This window comes from Eriocheir sinensis, chromosome 30, assembly GCF_024679095.1.
Source record: "Eriocheir sinensis breed Jianghai 21 chromosome 30, ASM2467909v1, whole genome shotgun sequence".
In the NCBI taxonomy this organism is placed as follows: domain Eukaryota; kingdom Metazoa; phylum Arthropoda; class Malacostraca; order Decapoda; family Varunidae; genus Eriocheir; species Eriocheir sinensis.
Window position 1 is genome coordinate 14,570,989 of NC_066538.1, and position 23,012 is coordinate 14,594,000.

General features: G+C 45.1%; 3 protein-coding genes across 13 annotated transcripts in view; 1 reads left to right on the top strand and 2 right to left on the bottom strand.

Annotated features, from left to right (window-relative positions):
* Positions 1–8,984, bottom strand: part of LOC127005611 (SET domain-containing protein SmydA-8-like) — a 10,638-nt gene extending 1,654 nt beyond the window's left edge. Inside the window, exons 1-4 of the mRNA XM_050874577.1 lie at positions 6,515–8,984; positions 6,102–6,276; positions 2,530–2,625; positions 844–932 (exon numbers count right to left, since the gene is read on the bottom strand). Coding sequence (XP_050730534.1) covers positions 844–932; positions 2,530–2,625; positions 6,102–6,276; positions 6,515–7,726 — 1,572 coding nt within the window. The 5' untranslated portion in view covers positions 7,727–8,984. The remainder of the gene's footprint in view (positions 1–843; positions 933–2,529; positions 2,626–6,101; positions 6,277–6,514) is intronic.
* LOC127005609 (ninein-like protein) overlaps positions 1–23,012 on the top strand; it is a 175,462-nt gene that overhangs the window by 99,573 nt on the left and 52,877 nt on the right. For 5 of the 11 annotated variants that reach the window (XM_050874566.1, XM_050874573.1, XM_050874575.1 and 2 more), the window contains exons 1-6: positions 9,876–10,085; positions 12,523–12,660; positions 12,885–13,001; positions 13,529–13,642; positions 16,502–16,636; positions 17,398–17,507. In XM_050874566.1, the coding sequence (XP_050730523.1) occupies positions 12,601–12,660; positions 12,885–13,001; positions 13,529–13,642; positions 16,502–16,636; positions 17,398–17,507 (536 nt within the window). In that variant the 5' untranslated portion in view covers positions 9,876–10,085; positions 12,523–12,600. Of the gene's footprint in view, positions 1–6,108; positions 6,230–9,875; positions 10,086–10,135; positions 10,259–11,341; positions 11,411–11,458; positions 11,480–12,522; positions 12,661–12,884; positions 13,002–13,528; positions 13,643–16,501; positions 16,637–17,397; positions 17,508–23,012 lie in introns of those variants that run through there. The other 6 variants (XM_050874569.1, XM_050874568.1, XM_050874571.1 and 3 more) reach the window with 6 other exon arrangements.
* On the bottom strand, positions 18,117–21,622 carry LOC127005615 (RPII140-upstream gene protein-like). Its single transcript, XM_050874588.1, has 5 exons — positions 21,341–21,622; positions 19,426–19,575; positions 19,095–19,216; positions 18,775–18,914; positions 18,117–18,416 (listed from the first exon to the last, which is right to left on the bottom strand). Exons 1-5 carry the CDS (start codon positions 21,581–21,583, stop codon positions 18,193–18,195), a joined length of 879 nt encoding a protein of 292 aa, XP_050730545.1. The 5' UTR covers positions 21,584–21,622; the 3' UTR covers positions 18,117–18,192.

Here is a 23,012-nt window from a genome sequence, read left to right on the forward strand (position 1 = left end):
CAGACACAGACATACTAACACAGACAGAAACAGAAAGAAAAAAACTTGAAAAATGGATTAAAAGAGTGAGAGAAAGCAGAAAAGGAAAGCAAGATAGAGAGACAGACAGACACAGACAGAAAAGAAAAAGAAACGAAGTAAAAAAAGGAAGGAAAGAAAAAACGAGGAAACAAAAACAGATAGAGACAGGCAGACAGGCCAACTCCCCTCTCTCTCTCTCTCTCTCTCACATAGACACAGACAGACAAAAAAAAAAAAAGAAACAGTCATAAAGTACATTAACAAATTCACATCCCCAGCTATTCCGGCCTCCGTACCTTCGTTCTCCTCCACTAAATCTGATTAAATTGTGAGATCAAAGAGAGAGAGAGAGAGAGAGAGAGAGAGAGAGAGAGAGAGAGAGAGAGAGAGAGAGAGAGAGAGAGAGAGAGAGAGAGAGAGAGAGAGAGAGAGAGAGAGAGAGAGAGAAGGGGGGATGTAAAGAGCAGTAGAAGAAGGTCAAAGAGTACAAAAAGGGGAATGGGAGGGAGGGAGGAAGAGGCAAAGGGAAGGAAAAAGAGGGACAAAAAGTACAGAGAAAGGGAATGGAAGGGAGGAAGGGAGATGAGGTTTAGAGGAGGAGGAAAAAAATAGGGACAAAGAGTACAGAAAGAAGGAAAGAGGAAGGGAGGGAGGAGGAGGTAAAGATGGGGGACAAAGTACAGAGAGAGGGAAGAGGAAAGGAATGGGAGGGAGCAAGGAGGAGGAAAAGAGGGTCAGAGTACAGAGAAAAGAGGAAAGAAATGATAAAAGGAAAAGAAATTAGGGAAAGAGAGTAGAGAGGGGAGGGAGGACAGTACCCACCTCAAGTCTGTCCTTCGCCTCCTGCCCTGTCAACACCCCGCGACGCACGTTCTCCAGGACCAGACGCACCTCCTCGCGGCCCATCCTGACTGAGGGACGGATATATGTTGTTGTTATATCTACTACTACTACCACTACTACTACTACTACTACTACTGCTATAAGAAGCGTTAGCGAGATCGTTTTGTGTGTTATTCTAAACAGTACGGGGTATAAATCATTCCCTGCATTATATTACCTCCTAAATATGTTGCTATTTTTACTCACAAAGGGATATAAAGCATTCTTAGCGTTATATTATTCCATGAAGCTGAAGAATGGGATAGTTACATATGTCTGTCTGTCTGTTTGTCTGTCTGTCACGTAGTTTGTCTGTTCAGTGTCCGGTGTAAGCATTGAAACAGGGAGGATTGTTACCTAAGACTTGTGCTCCAAAAAAGAGAGAGAGAGAGAGAGAGAGAGAGAGAGTGTGTGTGTGTGTGTGTGTGTGTGTGTGTGTGAGTGAGAGTGAGAGTGAGAGTGAGAGTGAGAGTGAGAGAGAGATAGTAGTAGTAGTAGTAGTAGCTGTTGTAGTAGTAGTAGTAGTAGTAGCTGTTGTAATAGTAGTAGTTCGCTTCTCTTCCATCTACATCTATCATTTAGATTCATGTTAGCACAGAGGTCGTTTATTTTTCAGTTAGTCATACGGACAATCAATGAACCCGCCAGTCAGTCTGTCAGTCAGCCAGTCAGGTAGATTATTGGTGAGTTAGGGAGCTTATATCAAATACTCTCTCTCTCTCTCTCTCTCTCTCTCTCTCTCTCTCTCTCTCTCTCTCTCTCTCTCTCCACTTTCCTCCTACGTTATTCCATTGTTTCCTTATTCTCTCCCTTGCTTCCTTTTCCCCCTCCTCCTTTCCCTTCTTTCTTATTCTTTTCCTCTAATCCCTTTTCCTTTATTCTTATTCTTTATCTCCCTTCATTTCTTTAATCTTCCACTATTTTTTTTCCTTTCCCCACTTTTTCCTCACCTATCTACCCCCCCACCTCTTCCCCCCTCTATCCTCCCTCCCCATCACTCTCCCCTTCTGTCCCTTCCCCTACTAATGTCTCCCTCTCGCGTCTCTTTCCCGTACTTTATTTTACCGTCTACTTTTCTTTACCCATACTTTATTTTACTGTCTATTTTTTGTCTCCCGTTTCTCCTCTTCATCCTCATTGTTCTCCATCTCTCTCCTTTCCCATGTTTTCCGTCCTCTTGTTTTTTTGCAGTCCCTCCTGTTCTCTCTGTATTCCCTTGTATTCTGTCTGTTATCCAGTTTTCCCTGTCTCCCGTTTTCCCTTCTCTGTACTTTCCTGTCTTCCATCTTCTTCCCCTTCTTATTTCGCCCTATGCTCCCTCCTATCTCATTTCCTTTTTTTCCCTCTCCTCTTTTCTCCTCTCCCTTTCCCATTCCTCGCCTTTCCCTTTCCTCATGTCCCAATTCCCCCTTCCTTCCCTCTCATCCCTTCTATCTCATTCCCATTCCTTTCTTCCTATTCTCATCTCATCTGCCCATTCCCTTCTCCTATCCTCCCCTCTTCTTATGTTCCCCTTATCTTTCCTCTTCCTCATGTCCCCCCATTCTTCGTCTCTCCCCGTCCTTGTGTCCCCCGTCCCCCGTCTCCCCGTCCTTCTGTCCCCCGTGCCCCGTCTCTTTCACTTACCTGAGAGGCGCGTGAGTGGCTGCTCGAGGCGCCGCAGGACTCCCTTCACGATGGACGAGATGGCCGAGAGGGTGGCAAGGTCCTCGGCACCCAGCTCTGAGGGCGGACGAGTAGTGGGTTTCTCTCTCTCTCTCTCTCTCTCTCTCTCTCTCTCTCTCTCTCTCTCTCTCTCTCTCCTCTCTTTCTCATTCTGATGCACAATTCCTCCTCTTCCTGCTTCCTCTCCCTCTCATCCTGTTCTTATTGCATCCAAACGTGTGTCTTACTATTTATTCTTACGTTTATGATCGCCCTTTCGTTTTGTCTATCTCTCTTTCCGCTTTCTTTTATTGGTTCTCTTTCTCTTTCTGATGCACGCTTCCTCCTTTTACCGCTTCCTCTTCCTCTTATCCTGTTTTTGTTGCATCCAACCGTGTGTCTTTCTATTATTTTTTGCGTTCATGGTTGCTCCTTCGTTTAATCTATCTCTCTTTCCTCTTCCTCTTCTCTCGTTCATGTTTCTATATCTTCCTCTATCTCTTCTACCTGTGTTGCTATCTGCCTATCTGTCTGTCTAACGCCTTATCTAACACCTTAATTAGTTTTCAGTTTTTTTCTTACCTCTTTGAACCTACACTTTCGTTTTTTTTAGGGATTTTTTTTCTTCCTCTTCCTCCTCTCTCTGCGTTCCGTTTGACCTACCTGTCTTTTTCTACCTGTCTATTTGTCTCTTTATAGCTAACAGTTTCATTAGTTTTATCTTTCTTCTTAACCCTTTCCCTACACACTCGTTTTTTTTTTTTCTTTTTAATATTCTTCCTTTTCCTCTCCCTGCGTCCTTCCTGCACTGTTTGTTTTCCTACTTGTCTACCTGTTTCCCCCTATCTAACAGCCTCATTAACTTTCTTTTCCTTCTTAACCCTTTCATTGTATACTTTCTTTTTTTAATCTTTTTACTCTCCCTGTTTCTGTCTTCCTTCTGTACCTCTACCTGTCTTTATACCTCTCTGTCTGTCTCCTTATATATTTAACAATGTAATTAGTTTTCTGTTTCTTCTTAACCCTTTCACCATTCACTTTCCTTTTTTAACCTTCTTCCTCTCCGTTTCTGTCTCTTTCCTGTACTATTACCTGTCTTTCTACCTGTCTACATGTCTCTTTATATTTAACAATGTAATTAGTTTTCTGTTTCTTCTTAACCCTTTCACCTTTCACTTTCGTTGTTGTTTTTTATTTTCTTCCTCTCCCTGTTTCTGCTTCCCACCTGTACTACCTGTATTTCTTACCTGTTTACCTGTCTATATTTAGCACTGTAATTAGTTTTCTGTTTCTTCTTAACCCTTTCACCATGCACTTTCGGGTTTTTTTTTTCTTCCTCTTCGTTTCTGTCTCTTTCCTGTAGTACCTGTCATTCTACCTGTCTATATGTCTCCTTTTATCTAACTCTGTAATTAGTTTTCGGTTTCTTCTTAACCCTTTCAACAATACTCTCTAGCTTTTTTTGATGTTATTTTTCCTCTACTTGTCTCTCTTGGCTTGTGATGTTTTTTTTTTGTGTGTGTAATTAGTTTTTCTTAGTGTTTTTTTTTCTTAACCCTTTGATTATGTACTTTCGTTTGATGTTTTCTTGTTGTTTTTTATCTCCTTTCTCTTCTCTCTCTCTCTCTCTCTCTCTCTCTCCACTCTCTCTCTCTCTCTCTAAATCTCTCTCTCTCTCTCTCTCTCTCTCTCTCTCTCTCTCTCTCTCTCTCTCTCTCTCTCTCTCTCTCTCTCTCTCTCTCTCTCTCCCACATTTCTTTCACTCTAAATTCTCTTATCATTGTATCTATGCCTCTCTACTTAGCTTCCCCATTTTCCTTTCCATTTTTAGTATTTTCTTTCTTTTCCATCTTCTTTTCTCTCCCCCTCTCTCTCTTTCAGTATCCCTTCTTCCTGTCCTTCTTTCTAATTTCTCTGATTATTGTATTTATTCCTCTCTAGTTAGCTTTCCTCTTTTTTCTTTCCATTTTTAGTATATTCTTTCTTTTTCATCTTTTTTTCTCTCCCCTCTCTCTCTTTCAGCATCCCTCCTATCTGTCTATCTATCTATCTATCTATCATTGTATCTATTTATGTCTAGTAAGTTTTCCCATTCTCCTTTTTCATTCATATTCTATTCTCTCGTTTTTTTACCTTCTTTTCTCTCGTTTTTTTACCTTCTTTTCTCTCGTTTTTTTACCTTCTTTTCTCTCTCTCCTTCTCCCTCTTCCATCATCTCTCCTACCTGGCTTTCAATCTGGTTCTATTAGTATTGTATCTATATCTCTTTGCTTATTTTTTTTTTTTCATTTTCCCTTTTCCATTTATTAACCTATTATGTCGATTTTGTCTTTTTTTTTCTTTCTCTCCCCCTCCTTCCACTATCTCTCCTACCTGACTTTCAATCCGGTTCTGGTTTTTTTTTTTTTTATGTATATTTCCGTATTTTTTTCTTTTACTGTTTTTTTTTCTTTGTCTACTTTTTCTTCTTATTTATCTACCTTTCCTTCTTCCATTATACTTGTTCTTGCCTCCCTGTTACGCTCTTTCACTCTGGTCCTGTTCATATTGCATCTAACATCATTTTTTTATCTATTTTTTATCTTCATGGTTTCAGTTTATTTCTCTCCGTCAATACCTCTTCTACTCGTCTTTGCCTCTCTTTCATTCTTACCCTGTTCATATTGCATCTATTCTCATTTTTTTTTTTTTTTATCCAATTATACCTTCGTGACTACACTTTCGTTTTATCTATCTCTTTCCCTCTTCCTTTCTCGTCTTTCGTGCTGTCTCTCTCCTGCCTGTCTTTCACTTTGATTATATTCTGACTCTATCTTGTTCTGTCACACTAGTTTAACGTTCTATTTAATCTTTAGCACGTATACTTTCGTTATATTTATCTAAGGAAACCTGACTGATCACATTTTTTTTCTTCTATGCATTTCCTAAGTACTTTTATATATATCCTCACTTTCATGTCGGGTTTTTTTTTTTTTTACTTTACTTTTATCAACATATTTATCTCTATGGACACTAACGCAGATAAGATGGAAGAGAGGAGCTGTCTATGGGGTGTTTTGTTGCTTTATCAGAGAAAGGAATTATGTTTTATTCTTGAAGGGATGTTACGATCGAGCAGCACTATTAGAAGGTGTGATAACAGGCCCTTCTTCATCCTTATCCTTCCCTTCCTCCTACCCTTTAATATTGCTACTACTATTATTCATGCCAACGCTAGTATTCCCTTTATCATTCATATCAACATTACTTTATCATCGTTATCATGCTAGTGAGTATAATTAACTCTTTCAGCATTACTCTCAGCATTATTATCCATATCATCATTACTATCATCTCGACACACACATCATTATCAGACTTACGCATTATCCCTGTCAATATTCCTTCCCGTTTTCCCCCTTTCAGTCCCTCGCGCCCTATTCCCCCTGTCATCATTATTCCTATCAACATTATCAATTCTTCAACACAAATATCCTTAATTAAAAGCGTCATGCATTGTCCCTGTCAGCATCCTTCCCCTTGTCTCTCTTTCCCCTCCCCTTCTATGGACTCACCCCGCAGGTCCCTGGAGAAGAGAGTCTTGAGCGTGGAGACGTGCAACTGCATCAGGACGTGGTGGGTGGGGACGAGTGTGTCCTGGAGCTGCCTGCTGAGGGCGGTGAGGCCGACCACGTCGTTGGGGGTGAGGCCCTTCAGCTGGGTGCCCACCTTGGCCCCCACCGCGGCCACCTGGGGAGGGCAAGGATGAGTGTGGATGAGTTTTATCCCCTGTGTTCTGAAATCTTGTATTGTTAGTTGCTTTGTTTGTATTTCACGAAGTTTATATCATATATTGTGATCTTTGACTGTGTATGTGTGTGGGGAGGAGCGTGGACAATAACTGGACATAGTGTCTACTGGGGGTGGTGGTGGTGGTGGACAGAGCGTCGCGTGATAATGGTGGTGGCGGGACAAGTGTGGCAGGCACCTGAGCGGCAGAAGCGGTGTGGGTGCAGGCTCGGCCGCTGCAGCTCCAAGGGGCGTGAGGGTCCAGGGGATCGGTGGGCAGGAGGGCGGCGCCGCAGGCCGGGCAGCGCGGGGAGCCTAGGAAGGTACCCAGCTCGGTGGGGTCGCGGCATCGTGTACAGGTGCACGTGAACTGCTTGGAGAGCCGCAGGTGATCCTGGCGCAGGATCGTGGCCCACTGGGGGTCCGTGTAGCTGGTGGTGACCACATCCCCCGCGGCCACCCGCGCCACGACCCGCACCACCACCACGCCCTCGCCCGTGAACCACTGCTGGGTGTTGGGGCGGCAGTCGTGGGTGAGCAGCGAGGCGGCGGGGAAGAGACCCACCACGCGCGAGCCCGAGGCCAGCGGCACCTCGAACCCGTTGGTGTCCCAGACGGCACACACGCGGTGCACGGAGGCGGGGTCACTGGTCACCCCGAGGCGCCCCACCGCCGCCTCCACCACCCGCCGTTGGTTGGCGGCGTAGCGAGCCGACGAGGGGGACACGTGCCCCTGCAGCGCCGTCACCAGGCCCGCCACGGCAGGGCTGCTCCGCACGGCCAGCAGTGTCGTCACAGCCGGCACCAGCCGATACTGCCGCAGCACCTCCAGCCGCCGCTGCTGCTCGGCGGTCATGGCCGCCTGTTGCAGCAGCTCCCTTGCCTGGGCCCGCTGCTCCTCGGGCAGCGCCGCCAACCGTACCTCCTCCTCGGGGCGCGGCGCGGGCTGTCCCAGGCCCAGCCTCCCCAGCACGGCGCACTCCTCGGCGTGCGCCGCTGCGCCGCACTCCGGCCCACACAGGAAAAACCCGCAGGCAGGGCAGGTGTAGGTGATGGCTCGCCTGAAGCAGGTGAGGCACGAGGGCGGCGACCTCTCCCTCAGCGACAGCAGCAGCGGCGGCTCCACCAGCAGCACCTCGCCCGCCGCTATGTCCCGCGCCGCCACCAAGTGTCGCCCAAGCTCCTCACTCTGCACCACCCGCATGGGCGGTGCCGCAGGGCCCGTCACGCCACCTCCTTCCTCCCTCCACTGTCGGGTGCGCTCCAGCAGCTCCTCATGACTCAGGCTGAGGTCAGCACACCAGGGCGGCGCTGCCTCGGGCCCCAGCCAGGCGGGGTTGTGGGCCAACAGCCCTCGCAGGCGCTCCTCCAACACTCCCGCCCCGGCCTCTAACTCCCCCTCACCGGCCATGACCTGCGGGCAGCCTGACCCCTGCCGGGGACACCTTGGCCTCTGCACGGGTCACAGCTCACATCTCTACACAAACAACACAAAGGAGGGCCAGTCAGGCAGGGCAGGTAGGGGCGTGGCACTGCACGCTGTACACTTCTTGTGGCACCTCACTGCTGCCGTCCTCGGCGCGGCCACCACCTGCAGAACACCGCACAGAAGGCGTCAGTCCACGGCCACGTCGTGCCTGCAAGCACCAGCGGGCGTGTGGGCGTGGACGGCTGACGGGCGAGCACTGCGGCCGGGCACTAACACACTGCTGCTCGCCACACTATTTTGGGAGCCGCCCGTCGCACGTGCCCTTCCTCCCGCTCTCCCTTTAAACTTCCTGCCTCCCTCTGTCTCTTCCGGCCTGTGTCACACAGTTTTTAGCTCGTAATGGCCGGAAGCACTCACATTCCAGAGGGAGGACTAAAAACACGCAGCCACAGATGTTCCCAGGCAGAGCGCGGGACAGATATGTGTGTCGGCTGGAGGGCTGCAAAGGCGGAAAGGTGACACGGCTCAGGGCGGCACGTGGAGGAGGTAGTGCGGTACTGATTGATGTAGCTACTCAATTATGATTTTCACGTATATCTAATTCTCTCATCCTTTCATATCTTCCATGTTCATATCAGGGCTGTGATTACATAACATATGTATTATATATAACATATATACTATATACAACCAGAACTGTATTTGCATCGTCTCTCCTGCTTAATCCATCTATTACGCATCCACTCCCCTCATCGCCCACGCAAGGCAAGGTAACCATCGCGTCACCACCGTCAGAACTGGTACAAGGCAGAAAATAGGTCAGCCAGGACACTCATTGTTATTTAACGTGGTGCGGAGTCCCAGTATTCACAGGCTTGCCCTGCATTACACACATCTACACACGTGTCTCTCGCCTATGCCTAGTCCATTACAAGGCCAAGAAAAAGTCCATGGGGTGTTGTTAGCCCGCGTCTTTCCTCCCGTACGCAGCCAGCCCCGCCCCGCGTTATTATGTCATTCCGCTTAATCCGCCAAGCTGCTGCAAGTCAAGCCTACCAACCACCCAGCCTCTGCTGCTCATACCTACTGCTACCTGCGCTTAGAATATTCACATAGAGTTTTAACGGTAATACAAAGTGCTCGCTGAGGCTTACCGTGATTGTTTGAACTGTATAGATAGCAAAAAATTTAATTGGGCTGGTTTGGGCTAGTTTTGCGTCGCCGCGAGAACGAAACCCGCGACCACAACAGAATAATCGCATAGTTTTAACGCCAATACAGAATGCTTAGCTACTAACGTCCATATTCTTAAACGTGTCGAGCTCCCATTGCGTCTATTCTTCAAGGCCACAGATAAGATAATAATTAACCGGTTTTTCATGGATCCTTTAATTCTCGATCCTTTAATTCAAGATCCAGAAATCCAGCAACTTCTCCAAGAGGCTTTTGAAACGGGCAAACTGAGGTTATAATATGGTTAAAAAATACGGACCCAATACTTGCCATGATTTCCTGAACTAAATAAGCGAATAAAAATGCAAGTTGGGCTGGTTTGGGTTAGTTCTGCAGCACCGCGAAATCGGAACCCGCGACCACAACCAAGCCCTATTTTTAAACCCGTATGCCACAACACAGAATATCCCTCTAGAGTTTATAAATTGTCATATATGTCCTTTACCAACCTTCAAACCTCCCGAAAACCTATCACCTATCCTAAATTAATTGCAAAAAATAGGCAAGTTGGGCTGGTTGGGCTATTTTCCGGCGGCGCGAAATCGGAACCCGCAACCACAATACAAAATATCCCTCTTGAGTTTACGGTAGAATTTTAAGGATAATATACAATGCTCACTGAGGCTCATTATGACTGTTTACTGAGGATTACCAGGGTTGTTAGAACTAGATAGCAAAAAAAGTACTTTGGGCTGGTTTGGGCTACATTTCCTGGGCCGTATAGAAACGAAACCCGTATCTACAACACAAAATATCCCTCTAGAGTTTATAAATTGTCATATATGTCCTTTGCTAACCTTCAAACCTCCCGAAAACTTATCACCTCTCCTAAATTTATTGCAAAAAAAAGGCAAGCTGGGCTGGTTTGGGCTAGTTTTGCGGCGCCACAAGCACGGAACCCGCGACCACAACACAGCTGCCTCTTGTCAGTGGTGAGGCGAGGCGGGGCGAGTTGCGTCGATGCGCTCTGATTTACGTCCCCTGCCCTGCTCACGCCCTCCCCTGCCCTGGCCCTTCACTGGAGGCTGCCACAGGGCCACCCACACGAGAGGGAGCGCCGCCCCCCTTTACAAACCCCCCTGCGAGCACCCCCGGGTCTGAGTGACAGGTGAGCCAGGTAACGGGTTTTTTGACTGGCCACACTCGCCTTGTCCGCTTTAAGCCCTCCCCGGCGTCCCCTCGGGCGTGGGGAGGCTGAGGGGCGGCCAGGCGGCGTGGGGAGGCAATAGTGTCCGTCTGAGCCCTCGGCGCCGTGACTCATTCCTGCCGCGAATAATCCAGGTGAGGCGGGAGTGATCGGGCGCGGCACCCCCTCCCCCGCCCCCTGCCCTGGTGGTGCCCCTGGGGTGGGTGTCTGGCCCTCAGGGTTAGGTGTTTGTTAGAAAGCCCAGTGCAGGAAGCCCCTGACGAGGTCTTTTGTTTTTCCAAGGGTCACTTCCTGGTTCATGGTGTTGTCCTCATTCTTGACAGCACTCACAGAAAATTCTCCTCCTCATCCTGCGTGGCAGGTAACACCAGGGCTGTTTATCCAGAATAACACCCAACTCACTGTGGTGGTTGACACTTACTTCTGATTGCTTTTATGTGTTATTCAACACTGATAACCATTTCTGATATATGAGCAGCTATTAAACATTGGTAGGTTATCACTACCAGAATTATCTATGATTTTAGTGGCAGTAGACTACTATCCTTGGTGGCACTTCAAATGCCTATATTTTAGTGGCTGGGAAAATTGAAGGGAAGTCACTTAAATCAGAGGTGAGTTACCTGCTGAGCTCCATATCTCCTACCTCAGGCTAAGACAAATAGAATTGGCCAATACTACTCATGCACTTAGTTTAGAGTTCCGGAACATAGGGAGAGGTGTTGGTTGGGGTAACGTCACTGACGTCTGTTGGGCTCCAAGGGCTGCTTTGTGGTTACAGGACTGGACCAGGCATTTTCAGTTTGCTCTTGGCATTTTTCTTTAAAAATATGTTTCTCAAGATAAGAGAATAACTTTAGTTGGAACACAGGTCTGAAGGTGTGCTTTCGTCACTGGCTGGTATCAAATAGAGAGCACTGGCAATTTTGAACTCACCAAATTAAGTGTTGGCAGGTCAGCTAAGGTTCAACAGACGATTGAAACCCTCTTCACTGCACTTCTAATCCTACTGTGGTATTGAATTACCACCTGTTCCCTAGCTCATGATTGAACATCACCAAATCAATGATCATGATAATATACAATATATACAAACTGGAATAGGTGCCGCTTTAGCGTGCGGTCTACCTGTTCATTTACACTTTAGCGTGCTGTCTACCGCCATATTCACAATTCAGCGTGCAGTCTGCCTAAACTACAGGAACCTTATATTGCAGGATGATGACCTGGACCTGTCTCCAGAGGCCTCAGCTTATGTTGTCTTATCACCTGAGTGCTCCTGACTGGTCTGTATAAAAGGACAATCAATAAACACCCGCATCACTACCCTCCTTGCATTGATGCCGATAGCACTGGTATAACTCATTCTGTTAACTGCAGTGCTGTTAAAAGATTTCTACAGGTGTCGCTTTGACAAGATCACACACATCGATGTGGTAGTGTCATGCAAGAGAGTGAAAGTATGACAGGTTGGAAATTTTGGCTTGTACGCTGTCTCCGAAGGGATGCCAGACTTTGCAGTCTGTTCATCAAGGAAACCCATTACATAGCTTAGACTGTGGTCAGGTCATTACTCATGTCAGGAACACTCAGGTAACAATACATCAGATGAGGTCTTGGGAGACCGGTCAGGTCATTGTGTAGCACCGACTACAGATACTGGGGTAGACTACATATACTGCAGTAGACCTCACGCTAAAGTAGCACCCTGGAATATTATCCACACAGCGATACTTGAGGTTTTGTTAGTTTAGGTGAATGCAGTGTGGGTTTGGTGATGGCCTGCTCCACATCCTGAATTGGCTGCAATATTGGATATGTATTGCAAAATGTTGGCTGTGGTTTGTGGTCTGTAGGAAAAGGTGTTGTACGTATCTAGATAATTTGACAAATATTTTTTTAGTCCTTGAAAGTTTACATTTGTTACTCATACTGTAGTTTCCTCATTTATTTCATAATAAGTTAGATATTAAATCAGGGATAAAGTATTCTCAAAGGTGAATATTCTGAGAACTGAGTTTGCTTAGTAAATTAAATCCAACAGGGGAAAATTATTCATTTTGACTTGCTGCTGGAGGTATGCTGTGTACCCACCCACTGCTGAAGCCTCATAGAAGCTAACCTTTTCAGTGTCAGTTATTAACTTCCTCGGACACTGCTTCCATATTATTTACAACTTACTAGGCAAAAATCCATCACAGTCCTTTCCAGCACATATCAGGATAATAAGATAGACTAGATGTATCAGTAATCTAACCTGGCAGCCGTGTCCTAGGGATGTCCTTTATTCAACACAGACGGCACTGACTCTACCTTCTGTGCGTCCTCAAAACACTTACAGGTGAGATAGGCAGTTGGTTATGTAGCAAGAAAGTAACACTCTTGATCTTCCCCACAGCAGCAGTCCCTGCACAAATTGCTGGGTTGGGACATGAGCAGCTAGACATTTGGTGCCCTAAGTGCCCCAGCCAGCACCATGGAGGGGTCCAAGGACCCTACATCACCCCGGCCCACCCCATCCCCCAGGGCAACACAGGTATGGGAGCATGGCATCTCAGTTCTATCATGATTAGGACACTGATTTACCAGAATATTTTGGGTACCTACCATTTTACTTTTTTTATATATATATATTGGAAGACATAAAATTATCAAAACTTAGGACATGATGACAATGAATAATAGCAGAGCTTCTCTAGTTGTAACACATTCATTTGGTTGCTGCTTCAGACCTCACCTTTATTTGCTTTACCTTGTCAGCTACTGGACGGCCCTGACAGCAACATGAGTCCACGGGGGAAAAGCAACAGCCCCAGCCCCGGCCCCGCCCCGGACAGCCAGCCCAGCAGCTTGGCCTACTCCGGGGACAATGAGGAGGTGGGTGGCAACACTGCATTCCCTGTCAGTGCTCTGGTGGACTGTCATCACAAGTGTAGCTTCACTTTTTCTACCTATACTACTGTTTCCTTTTCCATTTATAGCTTTGATGTGGTGCCAGGCCCAGATCGTTGCCATTGTTTATCTCCTTTGGCTTATAATTTAGTCATAGTTTTTGTTCTCTATTTTTTTAATATCTTTGTGTGGCCATTAGTGCCAGTAATGTTTTCTTGAAGGGCTGTGATGCTTGGTTGAAGCCCATTAGTGGTGCAGGAGAATTGTATGAGCAGTTCAAGGAGCTTTACCTTTGTTTGTTCTCTTTCCTTTGACTCCCCTTGTCATGCTTAGTATGAGCAATTAGTTAATGAGAACAAGATAACCACACCAGACCATATCATTGTGTATTTTTTGAAGGTGGGAATAGTAGTGAACCACATTAATTAGCTTGTCAGTGTTGTGTAGTTATTTATTAATGGAGTTAAGAGTGAGCCACATCATTAAACCCCAAGTTGCATTCTCACCCTCAGGAGTACCTTCGGGCCACTTGGCAGCGGCTTGGGGTGGGCCATGATGGGTACTTGTCCCTGGAGGAACTGGCAACGGTCTGTCATGCAATTGGCATGGAAAAGGTGGCCAATGAGGTGAGTCTTCTGTGTCTGTGTCCTTTCCTTTTTCAAATCTCATCTTCCATTTCCTCCTTTGTGTTAATATTTTACTGACATGGAGTCTTCTAACTTTTTCACATTTTGACTTTCATATAATGGGAGTGTATGGACAGGAAGAAGTGGAGACACTGCCTTAGCCATGCCCTCAGAGGGGATTCTTAAAGGGAACTGGATAACAAAGCATTTTATGTAGTTAGAATTAGTATGATTTTTTAAGGCAGATAAAAAGTTCTCCAAATGAAAAGTTTATTGACTGCCTCATTAACACTCTTTTTAGTTTACTGTCCCTTCCATCTGTTTCAGGTTTATCTCACTGCTCACTAAAACTTGGGCCTCCTAGTGTTTTTTATGTATTTTCTTTTTATTTGAGGTTTTCTTCTTTCACCCACTGAGGTCCTTACTTTCAGCCTCCACCTTGCATTACAGGAGGAAGAGGAGGTTCTCACTCCCTTTGAGTGTTGGTTGTTGTGTCTCATCTTGTTCCAGGTACATGGCGTTGTTGTGTCTCGTCTGCAGTGTTCTTGCTTGTAGCATCAGGTTGAATTATTGTCAGCTGATTCAAGCTGCTTTTGATCGACCAATTTGTAGGCTATGCAGCTGTTGAAAGTTTTCCATTTCTGTCCTTGGATTTTTCTTTGAGTCCTGCTAGAAGCACCTCCCTGGTGTAGTGGTTAGCACAGCTAGCAACGAAGCAGCACCCGAGTTTAAACCCCAGCCTGGGCAGTCACCACAGCCCACCCAGTTGTTTATCTTCCCTTTGTGGGTTGTTGATAAATGGGTCGCTAAGAAAACCTGGGGAAGTAATCTGTGGTAACCCAGGTTTCCATTGGTACCCATTTGCTGACAACCCTGAAAGGGAGGATAACTAGCTGGGTTCTAACCTACAACAGGATCAAGGGCCAATGAGACAGAGATGAGCACCTAGGCCATGTGCATATATAGCCAATGCCCCCAACTTTACCTTACCTGCTAAAATGTATTTATATTGGAAACACTTATGATAAGCATTACTTTGAATGCTCACCAAAGCATCTTTATGCTAGTTTAGGAAGAGAGACTGGTAGGGAATACAAAATCTCGTCTCTGTAATGGAACTAAGATATTGTTCAGCTAAACATATCATTGCTAGGAGCTGTAGTGGCTAGGAAGATGCTGTGTGGACTTCCACTGCCAGAAACTGTAGAGGCTAGGGTATTCACTTGGGTCTACTGCTGCTAGAACTGGCGGAAAATAATCTCGCTAGGGGCTGAAAAAAATGCACATCAGGACTTGTTACTATTGGAGAAGTCAGTAACCTTTGTGCATGCTGGTGCAGTCTCCTTGGAGCATTGATCTTCATGCACTCTGGACATCATCATTTATTAACTGTAACCTTTAGTTGACCTTACTGTCTTCCCCTTGAGTCTGACGGCAAAAGTGAAATTTGCACACACACACACACACACACATATATATACAGGTGATAAAGATTCCTGAAGATTCTGCATCCCCAAGAAAGTCATTGATGAATAAAATGCCTTAACCCAAATGTCATGTGTCAGAGGTATACACAAGAATTTATATAAGAATGAGTCAAAGTAGGAGACATGAGCCTCACTTAATCCTGTAAAAGTACTAGTAAATAAGAACACACACACACACATATGCACACAATACAAATAGGTAAGTACAATTATTCACATGCAGTGTCATATTATAGAAAGAGGAGGTAGGAAAGAGCCAGATGGGAGTATAGTATAACACAAGAGAGAGGTCCTTAGCGAAGCAAATACCTGGGAGTGAAATCAACAAGGTAACTGGATCATGATATATGTTGATGACAAATATTAAAAAGGCATTTAACCCGGTAGCAGCGACGGGCCAAATTTGTGGCTTTACCGTGTAGCAGTGACGGACCAAATTTGTGCCATGATATAAACCCCAAAAAATAGATGATACATAACTTATCACATATGCGTTGATATATATTATGCAATGGTTTGTGTGAGTGATGATTTTTTCTCATTTTTCTCACTTAGAGGGACCATTAAGAAACATGATCCCTGCTGCTACTGGGTTAACTACATGATGAGGTGCTAAAAATGTTGATAGCGTCTCTGATAAGATCTTGAATATGCAGTTGTGGTTAGAATTTAATAATGGCTGAGAAGAAAATTAAAAGGCATCTATGATCTTAGTAGTAAAATAAGAGGGTTGAGAATGATTAAGAAAAAGGAATTCCCTGTCCCACTGAGTGATGATTTTGGGGAGGTTCAGAGAAGCACACTACTGGTTGAGAGCATTCATTTTTCCTGTTTACATCCAAGTTATTTGCTGATCATTAGTGAGTTGCTCTCCATCCAAACATGAAGTGCAAGCTGCTAACCGTTGCTTGCGAGATTGACCACCAGGGCAACAAATACATGGCACTCCACACAACATGAGCATAAAACAGTCCAGTGTGATGCCAGCTTAACACTCTGCCATCGTCAGGCGCCACATCAACACACACAGTTATCACCACCACCACCAAACAACCCTATCACCACACCTTGTCATTACCACCTTACAACACCCATCGCCACCACCAAACAACCCTGTCACCACACCTTACACTTGTCATTACCACCTCACACCACCACTAAACAACCCTATCACCACACCATACTTGTCATTACCACCTCACACCACCCATCACCACCACCAAACAACCATCATACCACACCAAATACAGTCATTACCACCTCGCATCACTCATCAACATCACCACCAAGCAACCATTTCAACATACAATACAAACCACCACCCACACTATCTCTGCTCCCTCTAGCACACCTATCATCTCCCTCCCGTCAGGTGTTGGAGCAGCTGTTCAGTCGCCTGGATGTGGACGGGGACGGCAGGATCAGCTTTGAGGAGTTTGTGCACATGTTCCAGAACGGAGGTCCCAGCGGCAACACGTCCCTGGCCCTGGATGACTCCCTGACCCAAGTAAGTGTTGACGTGATTCTGGTTTGGATTGAATTAATAATATTTCAACATTTGGCAGAACAGACCATTGGCAGATTTTTAAAACATTGTAGTAGTATTTAGCAACAGTTATGTGGCTATTTTGGCTTTTTATTTCAATTTTTGGGACAGAGTTAGAAGTGTTGGGCTTTCACAGAGATGAGGTGACATATTACACTCATTCATAAAAAGTCCTATGAGAAAATGCCTTGAAAAATGGGTTAAAAATGACAAATAAGCCACATTATTGTTGAAGACTGATGCAGTTTGAAAAATCAGATACATGTATCAAGGCACTTCGCTAACTGAATCTGCCACACCCTTCCTCCTCCTCCCATTGCCCCAGTGAACATGGTATTACGGGGGCCATATCTGTGTCTTCTTGGACCTAATCTATGCCTACCTCTTTGAACTTTAACTTTGTCTACCTCTTTGACTCCATCTATGCCAACCTCATCTTGGACTCAGTCTATGCCTACCCCTTCATGGATCTTACCTTTAATCTTATCCAATCCTGCATTTCCTAATATCTACAAGGTAGCTATAGTATTAGGAACCTCATGTTCTTATACACACTTCATCTTGGTGTACATCTTTCCTCTCATTCCGTCACTTTCTCCTCCTCTAAGTGCTTTTCTGACAAACTTAATTACCGGTTTGTACCCATACACCTTCATAGGGTGAATGGTGCTCAGTAGTTTGTGGTCTTCCAAGATTAATGTTCACTTCTCCACCCTGCTCAGGACGTACCCGGTGGCACCCTTAGTCGGATGGGCTCAGCTGGCGAGGACCGAAGAGGCTTAGCGATGGCCGAGTCCAGCGTGTTCTCCGCCCTGGACCCTGACAACACTGGGTGAGTACAGACTTATGATCTTGTTTGTCTTTACCCCTGCCTGGACCAGGGGTGTGAAGTTGCAGTCAAGAGTCAACTACTTTTGGCTGGAGTCTGAGTCCGTAAAAATGTCTCCAACTCCAACTCCTTAACGTGGTCAGTTCTTGTGTGAAGTACTTGGGCGCACTGCTAGGCCAGTGTTGTGACTTTATGGGTAGTTCCCGCAAACTTGTGAGAGAAATTAGCTTGTACGGGAGCTCTTGTGGGAGGACATTTCAAGCTAGCAATCTGTGGGAAGTTTTTGTGGGGATATTGCTATAATGTTGAGTTTTTTTGTGTGTGTGATTATGTTATATATCAGGTAGGAGTTTTGGAGTTGAAGTCACAACTTTAAGATTTCTTAAGAGTCTGAGACAGTTTGTTTTATTTAACATACTATTTCTTGGTTAGGTATATTTGTTTCCTTTTCACATAATGATAAATGAGACCATTGAAAGTATTATGTTCACTTGTGTGGGGTGAAATCCAGTGATGAAGGTGTCTGAATGGCAAGTATGACAAGTGCTGTGGTAGATGGTGTGTTGTACCTATGCTGAGTGTTGAATAAGAAAGGAGAACACAAAGCAAGCATTACTACAGCACAGTATATTTGTACACAGTTAATATTGGAACAGTCTGTACAATTAAGAGGTAAATATCACAGTATTCATTGCTTCGTATTTGTGTCGGTGTTAGAGTTGGCTTTCGGCTCAGGCGTTTCATCGGTCACACCAGCCAGGGGGTCCAGGTCAGGGTTCACCTTGCTGTTGTGCTGCAAGGAAAGGGTGTCTGTGTCCTTCTCTCTTGCTGCATGCAGGCTCTTGAGGCGCTCCTCCTGCTTATGCTCGTACCACTCGTAGTGATATTTCCGCAGCTGGTCGTTGGTGGTGCCTGTGAGGCGGTGGTTAAATATGCAGGATGGATAAGTGTTGATGGGTTGAAGGAACCAAATTGATTGTGTTGTAATCGACTCAAATTCAGTGAAAGAAAAAATCAGAACTTAAAAGAGAATCCCAGTATGGAATGGGCAAGTTTAATGTTTTGGGAGAACATATTTAAGCATGTTGGGAACCATTAACATGTTGGGTTCAATATCTGTTTTGGACACTAAAGTACATGGAAAAAATGCATTGTTGTACATTATGCAATTATTCACCAATTTGCCAAAAATTTATATCAAAACAGCCATAATTGCATTACGAAATGATACACTAAAAAAGTAAGGTAGGTGGCACTGTCATGCTCTCACCTGATAGTGCAAGAAGTGCCAGGTTGACACAACCAGCGATTGTCCCCAGAGCGCCCCCCATCACTGCCCCAGCGATGGCAGGCTTGGGCCCATTCTTAAGCTTAAATATTGCACCTGTGATGGTGCCTCCCGCACTGTACCTGTAGTGGAACATCATTAGATGTGTTGCCATTTATATATGAGAGAGAAGAGGGAGAGAGGATGGGGTGGGGAGGCAGACCAGGGAGGACATGAGAAGCAAACAAACATATTATGACATATGGAAATGGTGGATAGGTCATACTAGCAGCACGAAAGAGACAGCCAAGGAAAGTGCTTACTCTATTACTGAAGATTTGCCGCGATAGGTCGCTATAGAGGAGGTGAAGAGCATAAAGGTACTGCAGAACAGGCCGAGCCGCCACCCCCAAATAAACGCTCCGCGCCCAAACCCGACGGTGACCTGAGGGATTGTGGAACTGTGAATTACCTGTGGCTGTTGAAATACAAGGTGTAAGATGTTTAGCTTCTGAGAACAGCAGATGGTAAATAGGTACTGTATAGTTTCTAATTAAAGTTATAGAGTATTAGGAGCCTTACAGAAATAATTACGGTATCATTGTATCAGTACCAATTGTGAAGATCATTAGAGACTATACATTAGAGGCTCACCTTATTTTGCAGCTCCTTCTGAGCCTCAAACACGTTCTGGAAGGCCGTCCCCTGGTTACGCTCCAGGAAGGTGAGGTAGCTCTCCCGTGAGTGTATCGTCCCGCCAATCAGCGTCCCCGTCAGCACCCCCATCAGCCCACTCTGCATCACCTGACACACACACATGCATTAACTGGCTTCAAATCATTTCATAAATACACACACACTATACATTACATGGTCCAAAAACTTTCACTGACAGCCCCTGCCCTTTGAATGATCACTATTCACTTCAACATGGCTCATAGATTTAGAAAATTATGCACAATCGCTCTGCCTTCATCTCACAATTTTTCCACCACTATAGTATCACATACTACTTTCACTATAGTTTTTGCCACTGCATTATGCATAGCATGCCTAGTAGTGATATTAAATAACTGAATATTTCCAAGTCAGCAGCCGCCATACTCATGTCCTCTGCCTCTGCACAGGGCAAGCCAAATCGAGCAGAATAGTCACAGCAGGGGTGACAAAGTGGGGTATTCCACAAATATGCTTATCTTACTGCAGAGGACACCTTTGTGCTATTTGAAATATGTTGTACACATTTGTGCACATACAATACACTGCATGTTGCTCTGCTGAGGATAATCACTCGTTTGTGATAGTCATTTTTCAAAAGTCTGGGGGGTATGTATATCAAAGGATATGTTCCCGATTATTCCATTTTAGCCATGGGCAGAGGTCCGGTTAGGTTAGGTTAGAAAATAGTTATGTCATGCCCCAAGATTTTTTATTTTCTCCTTTCTACTATTCCCTCGGACCCACACGTCCTCTCCGTGTATCGAAACACACGAGGAATTAATCAAGACAAGGAGAGGGTATTCGTCGGCTGCCTGGGATTGAACCCACGACTAGCGTGACAGGAGAGCCACTCCTTACCGAGTCGGCCAAAGAGGTACCCCACTGGCTGAGTGAGTTATAGGAGGCTCCTTCATCAGGCATAGTCGCCGCACTACACGGTTTTCCCCCCTATGCAGATTAATTTCTGTGTTGACAATGTCCCTTTGAGACATAACTCCACAATGTCCCTTTCAGACATACCTCCAATTCTCCTATTTTCTATTACCCTCGGAGAGCATGGGCCATCCTACCTGTTACCCCTTCGGGGAAACTCAACAGAATTGCAGGAGAGGATCCCACCACTGCCATGCCCCAAGATTTTTTATTTTCTCCTTTCTACTATTCTCTCGCTCCCACACGTCCTCCGCATGTATCGAAACACACGAGGAATTCGCCGGCTGCCTGGGATTGAACCCGCAACCAGCGTGACGGGAGAGCCACTCCTTACAGAGTTGGCCAAAGGGTACCCCACTGGCTAAGTGGGTTATGGGAGGCTCATTCATCAGGCATAGTCGCTGCACTACAGTTAGACCAGGTTAGGTTAGATTAGTTAAATTTGTTTATGAAAAACCCGAGAGATATGCTTCACACTACACTGTTGGTTGTTGTTACTGGAAGGAAGGCATACTTCTGGAATTATAACACTAAATTGCAGAACATATTAAGCAGTGACCAATAACCACTTGGCTGTGGGGACCTTTATCAGCCAAATGGCCTTCCATCTCACTGGCTGCAGTTTGATTCCTGGCCACGGCAGAGTGAGTAACCTAATGAAGATTCAGCTTTCCAGACTCGGTAATAAATAATAAATATAATGGGTTACCAGAAGCCGTGTGCCAAAGGATTAAAAAAAAATGTGATGACAGAGGCTTCAAAATACAGGACAGACATTTAAAAACTACCAAAAATATGATTATATAAGTTACAAGACAGGACAGTTATTGAAGAACGTAATAAGACCTGCTAAAACACGCCCACACCCCAACACATGTTACTATGCTACGTCTATACAAATACCAGACTTCGTTACCATGGAGAGCTCGGGGCTGAGGTTGCCATAGCCGTCATAGCTGAACATGAACTTGAGGCGCTGCATGCCCGTGAGCTCCCCCCTGTCGCTGAGGTGGCTGAGGGCCGTCCGGGTGTTGGGGTCCACCTTGTCGGGGCTCTCGAACAGCACGGGGAGGAGGCCCAACGTGGTGCCCCTGCCGCCCCCCGAGGCCAGGAAGGCGCGGTATAGTTTGCTGCACCGCTCCCCGCCCCGGCCTGCCATGTTGTTGACGTTGAGGCGCTGAGAGAATGGCGGCTTTGAAGGGCTGACTCAAGGGGTTCATTAGCATTGTTATTTTTGCTGTGACAGGGTAAAGAGCTGACTATAGGGCTTTATTCCTCTTTATTTTTATCATTCATGCTAATGTTATATTACTCTTATTTCATTTACTGTTGTGGGCGGTGGGAGAACGGCGGGGTTGAAGGAGTGACTCAAGGATTTATTCAGCATTAATTTTTCCTGTTATTTCCTTTATTGTCACTCGTATTGTTGTGGGAGGGTTGTGTGGTTCAAGATCTGGCTACAGGGTTTATTCATTATTATTGTTATTATTATTTTACTAGTCCTTTTATTGTTGTGGTGCTTAGGAACGACGGCTTTGAAGGGGTGACTCAAGGGTTTTATTAGCATTGTTATTTTTGCTGTTATTTATTTTATTGTCGTGATTATTGCTGTGGGAGAGTGGCGGGGTTCTAGGTCTGACTACAGGGTTTTATTATTCTCCATTTTCGTCATTCTTACTCTTATTATTATTACTATTGCCTCATTTATTGTTGGCGCTGAGAGAATGGCGGCTTGGAAGGAGTGACTCAAGGGGTTATTCAGCAGTTATTTTTGCTGTTATTTCTTTTATTATCGTTGTTGTGGCCGTGAGAGGGTGGCAAGGTGAAGATCTGACTATAGGGCTTTATACCTCTTTATATTTATCATTCATACTATTATTTTATTACTATAGTTTCATATATTCTTTTGGGCGCTGGGAGAATGGCGGGGTTGAAGGGGTGACTCAAGGATTTATTCAGCACTTATTTTTTCTGTTATTTCCTTTATTGTTGCTTTTGCTGTGGGATTATTGTGGGATTCAAGATGTGACTACAGGGGTTCATTATCATAATTATTTTTACTGTTGTTTCTTTCATTATCGTTGTTATTTCTGAGTGGCTGGATTTTAGGGCAGACTCAAGGGTTTTTCTTCATCCTTATTTTTTTTTACTATTCTGTTATTGTCCTTGTTGTTAGTGATGGAGGGCTGTGGAGTTCAAGATCTGACTACAGGGTTTTATTCCTCTTCATTTTCGTCATCCTTACTATTGTTGTTTTACTATTACCTACGTCATTTGCTGTGGGCGCTGAGAGAGTGGCGGGGTTGAAGGGCTGACTCAAGGGTTTTATTATCATCATTATTTTTGCTGTTATTCCATTTGTTGTTTTGTTATTGCTGAGAGAGAGAGAGAGAGAGAGAGAGAGAGAATGGCGTGGGTGACTACAGTTTTTTCTCTTTCATCTTCGTCATTTAAGTTTCAAGGGAGAGGCATTTGGTTAAGCTAGGTAATAGTCTTGGTACATTTTACTCTGTGCTGCCCTATATCTTACATCAAAATAAGTTCACCGTTATATTGTTGTGGAAATGATTTTAAAACGTCTGGCAAGC

Coding starts and splice junctions, on each gene's coding strand:
- LOC127005615 (XM_050874588.1), bottom strand. CDS start 21,583: ATGGCAGGCCGGGGCGGGGAGCGGTGCAGCAAACTATACCGCGCCTTC. Junction 19,217..19,425: donor AGAAGGAGCTGCAAAATAAG/GTGAGCCTCTAA, acceptor ACAATCCCTCAG/GTCACCGTCGGGTTTGGGCG. Junction 18,417..18,774: donor GGCACTTCTTGCACTATCAG/GTGAGAGCATGA, acceptor ACCGCCTCACAG/GCACCACCAACGACCAGCTG.